Source organism: Nuphar pumila, chromosome 2, assembly GCF_984573655.1.
Source record: "Nuphar pumila chromosome 2, dmNupPumi1.hap1.1, whole genome shotgun sequence".
NCBI lineage: Eukaryota > Viridiplantae > Streptophyta > Magnoliopsida > Nymphaeales > Nymphaeaceae > Nuphar > Nuphar pumila.
In genome coordinates, this window is record NC_143250.1 from 31,558,225 (window position 1) to 31,576,923 (window position 18,699).

Consider the following 18,699-nt stretch of genomic DNA (forward strand, 5'->3'; position numbering starts at 1 on the left):
TACTCAAGACACACAATAACATTCAAATGCTTTACACCACAAAAGATAAGAAGTGCAATAAATGCAGTGTTTATAAGCTTAAGGAGACAAAACTCCTTACTGTAATAATACTTTACAATGGGCTCACATAGCCCGTATTTATAAGGCTTTCCAATTCTTAAAGAGATGTTGGGCTGATTCCCAACAGCTCAACATCTCTCATTTTTAAACGGTGTACAACAGTCAGTGGCTGACTGTTGTACACTGTACACAGTCAACCACAGCTACTGACTGTGTACAGAAATATTACATAAAAAAGAACAAAAATAAAAATAAAAATTATAAAAATAAGAAAAATTAAAAAAGGAAGAATTACAATCATATTAAAAAACATGAATATGCATAAAATATAAAAATAACTAAAATACCCCTACAACTAATACAAGAAAGAAATATATTATATATATATATATATATAAAAGTAGATGGATACATGTACATATATATATAAAATATATATGTATATGTATCTTCTTTTATATATATAAAAAATGCATTGTCTTGTGAATTACAATTTAACATTATAATTTAACACCCCCCCTCAAACTTAGAGCATAATGACCGAAAGTTTGCCAAGAAAGAAGTTGAATCGCGGAGAGCACAACGATTTGGTGAAGAAATTTGTCAGCTGATATTCTGAAGTTACATATAGAAGATCTATGACTCCTTTCAGATATGCTTCTCGGACATAGCGGCAGTCCATCTCGATGTGTTTGGTCCGCTCATGAAAAGTGTGGTTTTTGACAATATAAATTGCACTCTTGTTATCACAGCATAGCTTGGTGGGCCCTTTTACATTAATCCCCATATCTTCTAATAGCTGATGAATCCATACAATCTCTATGATAGTAGTTGACATGACTCGGTATTCAGTTTCGGTAGAGGATAACGATACATTTTGTTGTTTCTTACATCTCCATGAGATTAGTGAGTCTCCTAAAAACACACAAAAGCCAGTGATGGAGTAACGATTATTTGGATCACCTCCCCAATCAGAGTCAGTATAAGCTGTTAAATTTAATTCAGAGGAAGATGATAAAAATACTCCCTTATTCAACGATCCCTTTATGTATTTGATGATCCGCAAAATTGCACTCATATGAACAGATGTTGGTGCATGTTAAATTTGGCTGGCATATCTGGTCTAGTAATACTTAGATACATTAAGGAACCTACAAGCTGTCTGTAGGGAGTGGGATCTTTGAGAAGAATTCCATCACCAATTTTCATTTTGGTTCCTACTATAGCAGGAGTTTCACAAATTTTATCATCTATCATACTTGACCTGTCAAGAATTTCAGAAGCAAGTTTAGTTTGAGATAAAAAATAACCTCTATGTGAGTATGCAACTTCAATTCCCAGAAAGTAGGTTAGAAATTCTAAGTCAGACAATTCAAATTTATCTTTTAAAATAGATTTTATGCTCTTAATTCCTTTAGAATCGCTTGCAGTTATTAGCATATCATCGACATATAGCAGCAATATTACTATTCCTGCATTGGATTTTTTGACAAATAAAGCGATGTCAGTAAAACATGAGGAGAAACCATTTTTCAACATTACAGAGTTAAATCTGTCATACCAAGTCTTGGGGGCTTGTTTTAGTCCATAAAGTGCTTTCTGGAGACAAAGTATTTTTCCTTTAGGAGTCTCCATTCCTGGAGGAGCATCCATATACACTTCTTCATTAAGATCGCCATTTAAAAATGCGTTTTTAACATCCATTTGGTAGATGTTCCATTTTTTAATAGAAGCGATGGTAATAAGACATCTAACAGTAACCATTCGTGCAACATGGGCAAATGTTTCTTCATAGTCAATCTTGTATTCTTGACTATATCCTTTGGCTACTAGACGAGCTTTATATCTTTCAAGAGATCCATCGCTCTTGGTTTTCTTACCCTTAGGAAGATGTTGAAATTCTCAGATCTTCGATTTTCTGAGAGCTCTAAGTTCATTATCCATAGCTTCTATCCATTCAATACTTTTTTTGGCTTCTTCAAAGTTTTTGGGTTCTACATATGAGTGAATGACACTAAGGCAAACTCTATGTTTAGGTGTGAATGAATCATAAGAAATGAACCTAGAAGGGACTTTTCTATTTCTCTCAGTTCTTCATGGATTTTCCTTATCTGAAGAGGTAGTGTAATACCCGTAAAAATTCGATGAGTAGTTTCATACATTTGGACCCGAGATCTGTTACCCAGATCTAAAAAGGGAATATATATATATATATATATGAGTATTACAATATATATAGGTATAATAACAATATTTAATAAATAAATAAAAGTATTTTTAAGAGAATAAAATTAGTATAAAAAAAAATTAATTTTTTTGGGTGGGATCCATGGTTGGACCTAAATGGATCCAACATATGGACCCAAAATCCGATACAGATCCACATTCATTGTGGATCTAGCACTAAAGAGGCTAACCCGGATCCACGCAAAAGGTGGATCCGGCATAGCGGGTCACGAGGTTCGAACTCGGACCCGACACAATTTTTTTTAATAGGGGCCGATTACAAGAATCGTGCCTAGGGCACGATCCTTGCAAGAGAGCCAAAGAGGGGGGAGGGGTTACAAAAGGTAACCAACCCCACCCTTCTCTCAGAGAGAAGGGGGTGGAGTTCAGTGCGTTAAAGGGGGGGTTGGAGGGGGGTCTCTCCTCTTCGTCTCTGTCACTCTCCTCTCTTCCTCACGCTCGGTCTCTCTATATTTCCCTCTCGGCCCGAGCTCGGCAGTGGCGACATCGACACCGGCTCCCTCGCAGTGGAGTAATCGATGCCAGCGACCTCCCAACCGCAGCAACCACCTCCTCCAGTCGCCGGAAAAGGTAGGATCCTGTACCTTTTTTTCCTGTAGGTATTGAATGAAATCGGTGTGCGATTAGGGTCTGTCAAAGAGAGGGAACCGAGGGTTCGATTGAGTCTTGGGTCAGAAGGTTGTGTTGGATGTCCAAGAAACCCTCGGATCGATCCTCTAATTTGGGGATTTTTCGATTCTTGGTGTCTGATTTGGGGGTTTTCCTATTTTGGGACTCGATAAACTAAATACGGAAGGGAAAGAGGTAAACGAAATTTGTTTATTTTGGGTTCAAGTGGGGGATGTTAAACCATATGAAAGAATCAATATTTTGGTTCAATTAAATTTTGTTTTAGCGTGATGCCCAGTTTCAACTTTATTTGCTACAGAAATCTTGGATTTTATTTGGGTAATAAATTTGTTATAGTTTCCTGAGTTGTTGGTTCATGCTAGTCGTCGATTGATTTGAGATGGTTCTCATGCATTGTTGGTTCCATGTGAATCGATGTTTTTGGATAGGTGTTTGAGAATTGTACATACAAAATGGATCCTGTGCTTATTCATGTACCCATTTTGTTGATTTGATTTTTGATAGGCCTTAAACCCGAATCTCTACTGAAATAAATAGAAATGAAGTCTGTGGTTTTTGTTAGAATTGATATATTGAACTTTACCCTAACTTGCGTTTTCTTGATCAGATTAGCTTTTCTTGATCAAACCTTGTTTCTTGATGAACTGCATGGGCAACTTCCACATCTGATTTTAATCTTTAAGCAAATCTGTATATGTTTTATTGCTTATCTAATCTCGTTTGAGAATAAAAAAGATACATTATTAAGCCTACCTTCGTGATTGATGAGTTGTGTGGATGCAGAGTGTTTGATACTGTAACCGACACCTTTAAAACTATACAGGATGGTTCTGAATCTTTTATTATTTTTGGATTAGCCAGGGATGGCGATTTCATGTTAACACGAAAGAGTATCCTTAAGATCAGTGCTATTTTTCTTATATACCCTATTAGCAGTTTATTTTAATAGTGGACATTAGCTGTATGTAAGAGATTATTTATTGGCACATTTGGAGCTGTTATCAGATCTTATCCATTTTGGTTGTGACTGATTATTGAATCTGGCTGAAGAAGTAACATGTTATCTGTTTTATTTAAAATTAGTTCGGTTAGATACTGCACTCTTATGCATAAAATGTTATATTTCTTTTAAATTCCACCAAGGTGTGTTTCTGGACTGATTCTGTGTTTAACTGCATTCTATATTGGACAGTTGTCAGCAAAAAGATAGTTTACCACAAATTTCAGGATAGCTTAATTGCTATTTAGCTGAAAATAAATCGGTTAGAACAAAATCTTAAGTTATATGATACTTTTGTTAACAAGAGCAATTGGGTCATATTTATCAGATAGATAACTATGGTGGGTACTCATGTTTAGTATATGGGGAGCAATGGATATAACATATGACAAGAAAATTTCGGGACTTAGTTGGATGTTTAGCTAGGAGGATAGCAGGTTCGGGATTGGTAAAGCTGACCATCGTCCCTAACATGTGCAAAAAACTCATCTTTCTGCTCGTGTATATGAGAAATGTTATTTTAGCCTTTCAATACACTGATTGTGCAATCATGAAGGTGATCATGGTTCAGTTATTAACATTTTTCTTTGAGCATGTATGCTTGATGTGTATGTGAAATTTTACATGTATACTCCCTCACTCAAAAGAGATATGCATTGGTTGATAACCGTATGTGATGTAAGTGACACACATAGTGAAGATGCATATGATTGAGGTATGACATGCTTATGATTGTGTTAGGGTTGCATGAGTGCACATGCATTTGACACATGTTAGCATGCTTTATAGTTTGTAACATGTGAGGTATTTGATGTCTATTAATAGGTCATGGCAAAGTTGTTTTGATATAGGCGCATACATGATATGAATGGGTGCAGCCTGAAGTTTCAATTGCTGAATCTGGGTTATCTTCATGTGTGTGGATGTTAACACATGAAAAGGTTTCCTGTGCCTATATTGATGGGACTTGTTTATTTATCGTGCATTTATGGATTTGTTTTGAGTACATGTGCATGCACGAAATCGATGTGTGTTTAACATGTAAAATCAGGTATAAATATCCTTATGTGCTTATGGATGATGGATGAATGCATGTGTTTTAAGTGATTACATGAAAGCACTTACACATGGATGGTGAACACATGCATATGACTGTGGAAGCTCATGCACATTGTTAACATGGTATGAATGAATGTGCATTTGGAATCATGTTGGTATTATTGCATACATTGCAAGTTATGATTTTTGCATACGATGCAGCGATGGTCTAGATGAATCATCACAGGCCTGGAGAGCCTTGAGCTTGGGTTTGCTTTTTCTTTAATTGTTTAAATGCATCGCAAAAATCATATTTTATATTATTGTTCTATATTGCACTGTTCGATGTGTTTCCACGGGCTGAAGTCTCGTGATGGTTCTTGCAGAGGTTGATGCGAGCTTTTGCCTTGTTTTTGCATGTGGAACTGCAAAACTCATTAATTGGCTCATAATAAAAAGATAATGAATAAGAACAGTGTAATATACGTTCTGGGATATCTCATTTGGAGTATGAGAATCTTAGAAATCCGGTCATGGAGAGACTGTGAGGATACAAAAACTCTGTGTGCTGTAATTTTGTCCCTTGAACCCGATATTGAGGTTCTTTCTACTGACCACGGTTTTAGGGAGAGTCTGCCACTTTACCTTGGAGTGGTGTGTTAGTTACAACTGTGAGGTTATGGTACCAAGGAAGTGGCACTTGTGGGCGTGGGGTGTCCCTTGTGTCCCCGACATTAGATGTGGAGGTCTAATGTTCCGATGAATGATGTTGTTTCCTAATATCGGTCGAGGGCTAAGTTGGAACCCAGTAATAAAATACAAATTGTGTGTTAAGCTACCTTGGGAACCTACTTGACCTCGGGGATTGTACCCGTTTTGGTGTATCTGGGGGCAACGATAATTAAAAAGAGGAACTTAAAGATGTGTGCATTTAATAGGACATGCATATGAAAAGATGAAACTTAAATGAAAGATAACAGAAGAAATCATGCATTGCACATAATCATGCATTTTTCTGCTATGCATTAGAACATGCATATGTTATCTGTTTCCTTAATCGTTATATGTTGGTGGATGCGTGATGTTTAACTTTCAATGTATGTTAAATGTTTTGTACTAAAACTGTGCATCATGGTATGGTTTAATGTTTCTTTATGCATAATGGATGTACCTTGTGGGATGAATGCGTACCTGGATTACATTTCTCTGAATAATTGTGTGGATTCGTATTGTAGTTGTGGGATATGTAAATGCTGCTATCAATGTTACCTGCCAGTTAGCTTATGATAAATTGTTGACTGTCGTAGCATAGACCTTTACTTATCCTTGTACGTGCTGAAAATCATACATGACACCCATATCACATACTGGATTCATGATATACCACATTAAAAGTTACAGATTTCCTACTTAGACAGTTGTAGTCTAATTTCTATAAATTTCAGGTAAAGAGTTGGAGTTAGGAGCGGCTGCGGGACGAGGTTTCGATCGAGATTTTGGATTTACTGTTCCGGGGACAGTGTGAGAACTTTGATCTTAATTTTCATTGATATTGAAATAAAAAGAATGTTTTGGTCTTGCTCCACCTGTAATGTTCTGGAATGCTTAACCCTATGGTATGACTTGTTTCCGCTGTATTGAAAAAAAAAAATTCTTCAAAAATTGGGGTTAAGATTTCGGGGCGTTACAGTTATGGTATCAGAGCATGGGAACACTAAATCAAAGATCACGGTCGTGCCACACCCTCCTAGCGCTCTGTAAGTATAATTTATTTTGTTTTGTTATTGGTCGTGTTACTGGTACTTTTTATTATGATGCTTATATTAGTATATAGTTGAATTCACGCCTACATAGTTTCATTGTAGATGAGTGTGTCATGAATATCCGACTAAATTTCTTAGTAGACATGTGCGTATGTTTTACGTCGGAATAATTGAATGTGATATGATGTCAGAATTATCAAAGCACATGAAACGATGAAATGATCTAAATATCTTACATGCATATATGATTTAAATCTGGTGTGCATAACTCGAACTACGTTGAAGTTACGTATCTTGAGGTTTAGTTGATTTTGATATTTTCAAGATCACATTGTGTAGAACTCGTGTTTTGGTTACACATGCTTCGGGGCGTTACAGGTAGTTCCACTAGATTCGTTATATTTTTCTATTGCACTTCTAAAACTATTTTTATCTCTATGAAAATATGTTATAAGATCTCTAGATGTTCCTTCATCAATATGTTGATAGGTAGGTGGGTGTAATAAAGAGTTATTTTCCTCAACTTCATTATCACTAGAGTCATTATGTGGGAACTCATCATCACTACCATCATCATTTCTAGACAATAACTTAAATAAAAAAGAATAATCCACATTTTCTTCATAAGGTTCGCATCTTTCAAAACCACTAACATTTTTCAGAAAACTCATATTTCTGGACACATAATGTCATTTTTAATATCATAACATCGAAACCCCTTTTAAGTTTCAGAGTAACCAAGAAAAGTACATGTGATAGCTTTTGGTGAAAGCTTGTCATTCTTGTCTGTAAGAACAAAACATTTGCATCTAAAAAATCTTAACCTATTATAATCAGGTACTTTTGTGTACAACATTTCAAAAGGCGAAATTTTGTTTAAATTTTTGGATAGAAATCGATTTATGAAATAGACAGATGTGAGAGCTGCCTCGGCCCAAAAGTTTTTTGGTATGTTTTGCGAAATGAGAAGGGTTCAAGTAGTTTCAATAATATGTCTATGTTTTCTTTCGGCTAATCCATTTTGTTAAGGTGTTCAGACAAGTTTTTTGATGAAGAATACTATAACTCTCACGATATCTTTTAAATTCATTTGATAGGTATTCTTCTCCAGAGTCAGTTCTAAAAATTTTTAAGTAACCATTAAATTTGTTTTTGATCATCATATGATATGTTTTGAATGTCGTAAATACCTCATGTTTGTGCTTAAGAAAAAATATCCAACAATATCTAGTGTAATCATCAACAAAAATCACATAATACGAAAACCTCCCTTTTGATGAAACAGGTGTCGGTCCCCATACATCCGAATGGACAATTTCAAAAGGTCTTGTTGTAAACATAGATATTTGATTAAAAGATAAACTTCTCATCTTTCCAAGAGTACAATCATTACAAGTGAAATCACTTTTACAAAGATGTTTAACAAAAGGTAAATAAGAAATTTTAACAATATTGGGATGTCCAAGCCTTTTATGCCATACATTAATATCTTTATGTGGACAACATTACAAAAATGATTTTTTGAAATTTGAAGAAAGTCAACATAGTATAGATCTCCCTTCCTAGAGTCTTCTCCAATCAACCTCCCGGACTGGCGATCCTGTATCCAACATTTATCAGATGAAAATTTTATATCACATCCATGGTCCGAGAGTTGAGAGACCGAAAGCAAATTTAATTTCGATTTTGGTATAAATCTAATTTTGGAGATAAAAAAAACCTCGCTTTTCAAAATTTTCAATTCCTTTGATTTCAAGAGAAGTTTCATCCGCGGTTGAAACAAAGGATAGAGGGGAATTTTTTAAATATTAGTAAAAAGAATAAATACTTGGAGACATATGAAAAGAGGCACCCGAATCTAAGAGCCAAGAAGTCTTACCAGGAGAAGAGAAAGTTGACATGGCGGCTCCAGAAATTGCCCCCTTGAGAAGAGGTTGAAGCGCTTCCACAATTTGATGTAAAGAGAGAGGTCCATTGGAAGAAGATGAACTTTCTTTCTTTTGGGGTTGGGATGTGGTAACCATGGCTAGCAACTTCTTCCATTTTGGACAAACCGGTTTGATGTGCCCCGGTTCCTTACAAAAGTGGCACACAATTTTGCTATAAACTCTTTTTCCGCTTTGCCCACTATTTTCCCTTGCTCCTTGATTTTGATTTTTGAAGTGGGGAGGTTTGTAAGTTTTCAAATTGTTTCTCGGTCTTGAAACGACATTAACACCTTCACATTCTTCTTGGTTGGAAGGTGTAACAAGAACACTTGGGTTATTTTTTCTTATACCCATACGAGTTTCTTTCCCACTTAATTTAGTAATTACATCTTCAAGAGAAGGGGAAGTAAAGGCGGATAGAAGGGAGGATTGTATTTGTTCAAATTCGGGTCTAAGCTCATTTAGAAAGTTGAAAAAGCTATCATCTTCTAATTGTTTATGCCTAAGCTCAATGGCTTCACCACTCCATTTGGGCTCAAGCATGGCAAGCTCATCCAAAATAGAGGACAACTCCGCGAAATACTCTCTAATAGTCATTTTACCTTGTTGGAGGGTCAAGACCCTTTTTTGAAGATAGTACTTATGGGACAAGTCTCTTGAAGTGTACATTTTTTCAAGATATTGCTATGCTTGAGAGGCTTTTTTGAGTTTGATAATGTTGGCATTGATTTTTGTTTCAACGGATGAAAAGATCCAAGATAGGATTTTAAAATTTCGCATCTCCCATTCCTCATGTTTCTTGCTATAGTCTTCAAGCGTTTTGATTCTCTCTTTACCTTCAAGAATCTTTATTTCTCCTATTTCTACCAACGTAATCATTGATTCCGGTTCCGGTATTGAGCCTTAGACATATCCTCAAAGCCCTTTACCCTTGATATGTGCTTCCATACTACCGGTCCAAATATGATAATTTGAGCCATTGAGTTTGAACCCAAGAGTGAAGTGGGTCTTTTTCCCCCATCTTGAGAAGAAAGGAATATAGAGTGAAGAAGATCTTACCACAAGCGAGTCTTTAGAGCTTACTTGATATGGTATGATTATTTTGATATATATTGGAAGTGGTTGATATATATTGCAAGTGGTCTCCATGCCGAGGATCAAGAGAAAGGTAGGTGCATGCTTTTCAAGGCACACGATCTTCTTCAATAATCACCTTCCTTCAATAATTTCCAACGACTTTGATATCATGTGAAGAATCCTTGCAAACAATCAAGTTTTCAAATAACTTGATACTTCAAATACTCAAGACACACAATAACATTCAAATGCTTTACACCACAAAAGATAAGAAGTGCAATAAATGCACAGTGTTTATAAGCTTAAGGAGACAAAACTCCTTACTGTAATAATACTTTACAATGGGCTCACATGGCCCTTATTTATAAGGTTTTCCAATTCTTAAAGAGACGTTGGGCTGATTCCCAACAGCTCTAATAAGAGCCGTTGGGAATAGCCCAACATCTCTCATTTTCAAATAGTGTACAATAGTCAATGGCTGACTGTTGTACAACAACAACAACAACAACAACAACAACTACGCCTTCATCCCAAAACAATTGGGGTCGGCGATATGAACCAAAAAAGAAAATCATTCTGAGTCTTCCACATGAATCCTTCTCCTCCAATCATTTCTATCCAATGCCATGTCCTCGGTGAGGTTCAAAGCATTCATATTTTTTCCTATCACCTCCATCCATGTCTTCCTAGGCCTACCCCGACCTCTTTTAACTAATATATTTTCCCATTTCTCCATCCTTCTAACTGGAGCATCATTAGGCCTTCGCCGAATATGTCCAAACCACCGTAAATGATTCCCTCTCATCTTATTTTCAATGGGTGCAACGCCTACCTTCTTACGTATCTCCTCGTTCCGAATCTTATCTTTTATTGTATTTCCACACATCCATCTCAGCATATACATCTCAGCTACACTCATTTTTTGAATATGATGTCTCTTGGCAGCCCAACATTCCGTACCATATAGTAAAGCGGGCCTAATAGTCGTCCTATAAAACTTTCCCTTCAACCGCAATGGCATTCTACGATCGCACAACACTCCAGTTGCACTCTTCCATTTCATCCACCCAACCTTTATCCTATGATTTACATCTCCATGAATTTCTCTATACTTTTGAATGATAGATCCCAAATATTTGAAACAATCATCCACCGGTATTTCTTGCTCACCAAGCTTCACTACACTCCCATCACTACTTCGTTGTTTACTAAACCGACATTCCATGTATTCTGTCTTACTCTTACTCAACTTAAAACCTCTTGCTTCCAATGTTTGTCTCCATAATTCTAACTTAGCATTAACCCCAATGGTTGACTGTTGTACACTGTACAAAAAAATTACATAAAAAATAACAAAAATAAAAATAAAAAATTACAAAAATAAGAAAAATTAAAAAGGAAGAATTACAATCATATTAAAAAACATGAATATGCGTAAAATGTGAAAATGGCTAAAATACCCTTACAACTAATACAAGAAAGAAATATATATTTTATATATATAAGTAGATGGATACATGTACATATATATGAAATATATATGTATATGTATCTTCTTTTATATATATAAAATATATATAAAAAAATACAGTCTTATGAGTTACAATTTAACATGCATATGCACATACACAAGTCTAACTAAGGGATAATACAAGAGCACTAAGGCACTATACAAGCACTAAGTACATACAAGACAAAAGAATTAAAAACAAGAATACAAGAATATAAAAATATACATTTTATTGCGCACGAATGTTTAAGAGAAGCATTAGTTACAAGAGGGGGAATTGTCCCATTTATATAGACAAAAGGAGAGGACTTAGAGCCCTTGGGACCACCCCCAACGGCTCTCAGAGCTAAGGACCATAAACAAAAAGACAAAAAAAAAAGAAAACATAGAAAGAAAGACTAAAGTGCCTCTAATGGGCACTTCCTATTACAATGCTATAAAATGCTGAAAATACCCTTAGAGGGTATTACCTATTACATCATTATAAATAATATATATATATATATATATATATATATATATATATATATATATATATATATATATATATATATATATATATACAACTTAGCAGTGTTGTGATAATAAGAACGCTATCTATATCGCCAACAATCATATGTTTCACGAGAGAACAAAGTGCATCGAAATGGATTGTCACTATGTACGAGAGGAATATCTTCAAGGCTTTATTCATCTGCCCTATGTCACCTCAAAGTACCAATTGATAGACTTCCTTACCAAACCTCTCTCAGCTCCTAGATTCACTTCTTCTTAGCAAACTTTTGGTCATTAGGAAGTTTGAGGGGGGGTCTTAAAATTATATATATAATGTATATATATAATATATATGTATCTATATGTATACATACCTATGTATATTTACCTATATATATATGTATTATATATAAAATAATTATTTATAATTTTTATTTTTTTTATTTTTATACTTTTTTTTTGTTAGGGTCTCCTCTTGTATAAATAGGGGTGAAACCCCTCTTTGCATGTATGCTTCTTGAATACATTTGTGTATCAATAAAATAATATTTTTTAATATTTGAGCATTCTTTGTGTGTGCCTTTGTGGGTTTTGTGTGTCCATAGTGACCACTTTTGTGCTTGTCAATTTTGACTATTGGTGGACCTTTTGCTCGTGATCAAAGGCTTCTCAGTTCTTTACAGTGTGTATGCAAATCAATGATCAATAGCATCAAAATTTCAAGTGAAAAAAAACCCAGCATAGATGCTGAAGTAGGAAGGAAACAAAAATGAGAGGCGATGCAGGAACCAAAAATGGAAATGCAAAAACCGATAGATTTATGTTTTGAAAGGATACAGGAACTGAGAAACAAAAAGGAGGTGCTGTTGGGAATTGTTTAGACTTTGGATAGGGAAAACAATATGTGTAAAGTGAACAAAAAGAGAAAATGATACATAATAAATGAAGTTATATTGAAAAATCACTAAATTACCTTATTTAAAAGAATATGAAATATGCATGGAACACTCAAAAAACAATATCTATGTATACCATATTTGAGATGAGGATGACATGCATGAATAGGAAGGCTTGCCATTGTATATCAAGGAATTAAAAATAAGGACAAAGTAATCCAACAGTTAACACATTCTATAATGTGTATTAGCACATCCAGAGGAGCATTATAAGACGTGGATAATATCTTCTCACTAAAAGCTCTAATAAATTTATGCAACAATTGCTTGAAGAATCTCAACTTCTTAATCTGATCAATTCTGATTCTTAAATATGAATAATCAAGATTCTTATTAGTTGGGAACTTGGGATCATGGTTTCTAACAGCTTCATATTCATTTTGGAATTGGGCTGCTCCCTGCATTCAAATCGGGCTTCCAAGAAGTGGGCTTCCCACTTTGTCTAAGTGCTTTTAATAAACATGAATTTTTAGCATGTTAGGCATATTTTTTCTTCGAAAGATATTGCTTTCTGATAAAGCTGATTAATGCCAGCAGTATTTAGATTATTTATACTTTTTTTTTAAACCTTAATTTCAAAAGTACCACAAGTTCTGCTGAAAGTGAAAAAAAAGATAGCAAATAAGTTCTCTTACATAATGTTTGTGTGAATTGACTAACAAAAACCTAGAAAATTCTGATTGATAGATTTCCTTAAATAAAGGTGGAAGACTTCAATAAACATACCATTGAAATAATCACTGCATCAGATTCTCGACCTTGAAAACTATCTATAGTAGAAACCTCAACACCTGAGGCCTCTGGAAGTTCATCAAGTCGGTTCCTTAGAAGCTGTACTTGAGCAACATATGGAGATTGAACTGCAATTGCAGTAGGGGAGACACCTATATACAATTCAGAAAGGCAAGTATAGTATCAGGATAAAAGTGCAGGGGAATAAAATAACAGGATACAGCTGATGCATTTATAGGACCAAAGGTGACATATCCTGTTAAACTGTAACAAATACACTGTATGAATGACTATCTTTATACAGCATGTGCAATGATCATGAAAAGAGAGTACCAACTTTATCGTCTTTGCTTATGGTACCCAGAGATGCAAATAAGTTAGTCAAAAGTGGTCATGCATAACGCACAGCAAGGGACACATTTAGATTAGAATGTTACACATGTAGCTGAGGGTCCTTGGATTTAAATCAGATGGGACACAGCTTGCCTTGCAAAACAATGATATCTTTCTTTGGTGTTTACTGTTACAGGTCATTTCTCCTTATACACATTATTGTATCCCATGCTATCCTCTTCAACATTTGTTTAGTCTGCAATTTGTGTAAATTGAGATTAACTAGAAATGTTCATTTTCTTTTAGGATTGAAAAGTAAAACAAAATTAATTGAAAACAAATAGAGTACAAAAGTTAAGCATCTCATCATAAAAATCCATCATAACATTGTGGAATGGTTGGAATGACATGGTGGTTAAGCCCCAGCTTGCCTATATAAAAAAGAAAAAGAAAAAAATACCCATTGTAGATCACTCATCAATCAAGCGATTGTTTCACATGGTTTAAGTGTTGAACACAAGAAGCATGATGAAGAACAATGTATAAACATTTTTCCCAGAATTAGCTTGCACTTCATTCTAACAACAGAGAGTCAGTCCAAATTTAAAAATCTTAAACTTGCAAATATTTGCTCCCATGAGCAGGTCCTTTTGTTAGCATTTTGTCCTCCAGCCACGCAATGGATGAACACATTTAAGCAAAATCAGCACTTAAATAAATGACTAACCATATTTTGAAATTCTCTCTGTGCAGCAAACACCTAATTGCAGTGTGATACAACAACAAACAACAACAACTACGCCTTCATCCCAAAACAATTGGGGTCAGCGATATGAACCAAAAAAGAAATTCATTTTGGGTCTTCCACATGAATCCTTTTCCTCCAATCATTTCTATCCAACGCCATGTCCTCGGTGAGGTTCAAAGCATTCATATCCTTTCCTATCATCTCCATCCAAGTCTTCCTAGGCCTACCCCGACCTCTTTTAACTAATATATTTTCCCATTTCTCCAACCTTCTAACTGGAGCATCATTAGGCCTTCGCCGAATATGTCCAAACCACCGTAAACGATTCTCTCGCATCTTATTTTCAATGGGTGCAACACCTACCTTCTTACGTATCTCTTCGTTCCGAATCTTATCTTTTATTGTATTACCACACATCCATCTAAGCATCCGCATCTCAGCTACACTCATTTTTTGAATATGATGTCTCTTGGCAGCCCAACATTCCGTACCATATAGTAAAGCGGGTCTAATAGTCGTCCTATAAAACTTTCCCTTCAACCGCAATGGCATTCTACGATCGCACAGCACTCCAGTAGCACTTTTCCATTTCATCCACCCAACCTTTATCCTATGATTTACATCTCCATCAATTTCTCCATACTTTTGAATGATGGATCCCAAATATTTGAAATAATCATTCACCGGTATATCTTGCTCACCAAGCTTCACTACACTCCCATCACTACTTCGTTGCTTACTAAACCGACATTCCATATATTCAGTCTTACTCTTACTCAACTTAAAACCTCTAGCTTCCAATGTCTGTCTCCATAATTCTAACTTAGCATTAACCCCAGCTCTAGACTCATCAATCAAAACAATATCATCAGCAAACAACATACACCACGGTACATTTTCTTGAATTGATCTCGTAAGCTCATCCATCACTATCGCAAATAGGAAAGGGCTTAAAGCAGATCCTTGATGTAACCCAACCGTTATCGGGAAATTGGTTGTCACCCCTCCACAAGTGCGGACATTGGTTACTACTCCTTCATACATATCTTTAATTATACTAATGTACTTGAGAGAAACACCTTTCTTCATCATTGTCCACCAGTGTGATGAACTACTATATTACCAGGATACTGTAATGAAGTATGCGGAAATACAAAAGCAAAGAACTATTACAAGCCCAATATGGGATAATACACAAAGCACTAAGGCACTACACAAGCACAAAGTGCATACAAGACTTCAAAGAGTCAAAAAGATAAACACAACAACAAAAAAAATATATCCTTTATTGTTCATAAAATGCTTAAAGGAAGCATTAACAAAATGGGGACTTGAAGTCCCATATTTATAAGCAAACCCATGAAGTGGGAGCTCCCAAAGGAGTCATTGAGAGCTCCCAACAGTCGTATTTATGACCGTTGGGAGCTTCCAACGACTCTATGGTCTCAATGACCATAGAGCCCGTACATAATGACACAAATACAAAAAAAAAAGGAAAAATAAAGAAAATACAAAATATCCCAAGTGGACAACAACTATTACAATGATGAAAAGACAAAAATACCCCTAGTAAGAATACTATATATATATATATATATATTTTAACAGACACTCCATTTTATCCCATCTATTAGTGAAAGACATGACATGACCCTGGATGCAACACAACATATTGAGGGCAAAACTTGGCATTTCAGACAACATTTGGTTGCTAATATTGCCTTTCCTATTTTTAGAAAGGCCCAATATATATATCTGTCATTATTATTTTCCTTTGGCTTTTTTATGAGATAACTATGTTTGAGTTGGATTCACATGGTATTGGACCAATCAACCTTAATAATAGTGAACAATACCTGCAAATGCCTTTCTTTGTTGCTCTCCTTTTTGCATTTTTTTCTTTTTTCCTCTTTTGGGGACCCCCCTTTTCCTTCTAAATCTTTTTCCTCGATCTGTAATCCTTATTCAACAAACTGCCATTTCTTTCATTATTTGATCTCTTTCCCTGCTTTTTCTTCATTCTCCTCTGTAAGTCTTCTTCCAAGCCACTGCTTTATAAATTTCAATCTTCAACAGCCATTATCTTCATTAAAAGAAATACTGACACAATCTGCATTGGGATCATTGCCAGATGATGTCATCCCTCTACTGAGCTTAACATCTGGTCGAGTCTCAGAGCCGCCATCAGCCAGATTACTCAATTTTAAGTGGGGTCTGAAAACAGGAGAGAGAGAGAGACCATGTCCTTACATCCAATCTAATTTCTATTATTTATTTCCTATCAATATTAGTGTTTTTCTTATCTTGAGTCAATAGTCTTTCCTATCGAATCGTCATCCTCATCCTCGATGGTTCTAGGCATTTCTAATATTTGCTTTCTGACTGACTCCTAATTAGATAGTTTACTTTAAAATGGAGTCATCCTTCCTTATATTTAGCACTTGAGGCTTATGGATCACATCGAGAGGAAGGTTGCTCCACTGCAAGAGTTTGTCACTAGAAAAGAAACAAAAGGATAGGAAGAAAGAGCAGATATCAAAACCATCCAGTCTTGATGATTGGCTAAATAAGGCCTAATTAGGTAGACCAACTAGCAAAGATATCCATCTGCAAGTCGTGGACCACATGATACTGTTTGATGTATAGCAAAAATTAAAGAGTTTGTATGCATTTGTGCACCAAATCTTATGCATATCTAGAAAGAACTCTTGAAGTGTAAGAAAGAAAATAAATCTGTTTTAAAGCATCTCACATGAATAAAGTTATAAAAGGGAATCGAAAATCAACTCACAATGACACAATAGTCAGCAAGAGATTTTGATAAAGTTTATTACACCTTAAAAAAATCATTTCCTGTAAAAGAAAACTTAAAGAATTCAATAATGCATATGAATATTATGACACTAATATAACTAGCAAAGCAAAATATTCTTCATATGTTGAACGATGTCTGCTTTGACTGAATTATGAAACATTATTTCCACATGATAGACCAAGTGATTCTTTTTCTACAGGTGGAAAGTATCATGACACCTACAGACATAGCTCCAGAGGAAGGCATGAAAGATAACAAAGTTCTGGCGGACGAGGAATGAAGGTTGGTGGCAACTTCTCTAATGCTTGCCTTTGAATCATACCATTGCCTAAAGTGCAAAATATCAGCAGCTTTGCAGATCAAATAACAGAAACAACTATTTTGGACCTTGCCAAATTTATGGACTGCACAATAATATAATTAGAACCTATGGAGATCGATACAGAGGAAGTGGCAATAGATGTTATGACACCAACCATCATGCAGTCATCAATTTTTATCTTAATAACAAAGGATATGAAAGAAATTGAGGCAATTTTCAAAGTCTGCATACAAATAAATGACTGATGGAAGGTCAAAATAATGGATTCGATGGAGGGGTTGCACTTGCAGTAAGCTATAATGGAAGTCTTGTTGGTTATAAACTTATAATACTGGAGTTGCTGATTTGAACTCAAAATTTGTAGATCTAGCAATAAACTCACTCTCAAAAGCTTCTTGATACAGTGACAGTGAAATTGTAAATCACGTGATAGGAAATTCAGATATGTATAATCTGTAGTCCCTTGCAAAGGAGGTGGTTAATTTGTTACAGAAGATGAGTCAGCAGATCCCATCACACAATGATAGTGTAATACTGAAACTTCCAGATATGCCTTGATTCTTTTAAAGGCTTTCTGATATCCAATTTTAGAAGCTCCATTTCTATATCACATATGTCCTGAATAATTTCTACTCTTTCTATTTACTTTCGACATTGTTCTTTCTAAGGATTGATTATTGGAGATTACACCAACTAGAGGACTAGGTTGTGGAGAACTCTACTTCATTGATGAATTGAAAAAACTTTAAACATTGGTCATTCTAAATCAAGTCAATGCTAATGCACATCTTTGGCATAATAGATTAGTTCACTATACTGTAGATTCAGTGAAGAAGCTTTGTAAGTGTGGTCTTATTTCCTTTTGTTTGAATGATGTAGAATGCTTGTGTGTGTTGTCATGAAATGAGTCTCCAAAACATAAATGTCCACCAATATGAATCCCACCCACAATAGCACACACAAAGAACACTCTCAAATATAAAATAATATTTATTAAACTTTTCAAATATGCTTGTAAACGCATTACAAGAATGAGGGGATTCAT

At 35.2% G+C, this 18,699-nt stretch overlaps 1 protein-coding gene across 1 annotated transcript in view; it reads right to left on the minus strand.

The window, feature by feature from the left end:
* The window catches only part of LOC149845169 (P-loop containing nucleoside triphosphate hydrolases superfamily protein), a 61,844-nt gene that overhangs the window by 6,909 nt on the left and 36,236 nt on the right, over positions 1 to 18,699 (minus strand). Inside the window, exon 6 of the mRNA XM_089995574.1 lies at positions 13,431 to 13,588. Within this exon, the coding sequence (XP_089851700.1) occupies positions 13,431 to 13,588 (158 nt within the window). The remainder of the gene's footprint in view (positions 1 to 13,430; positions 13,589 to 18,699) is intronic.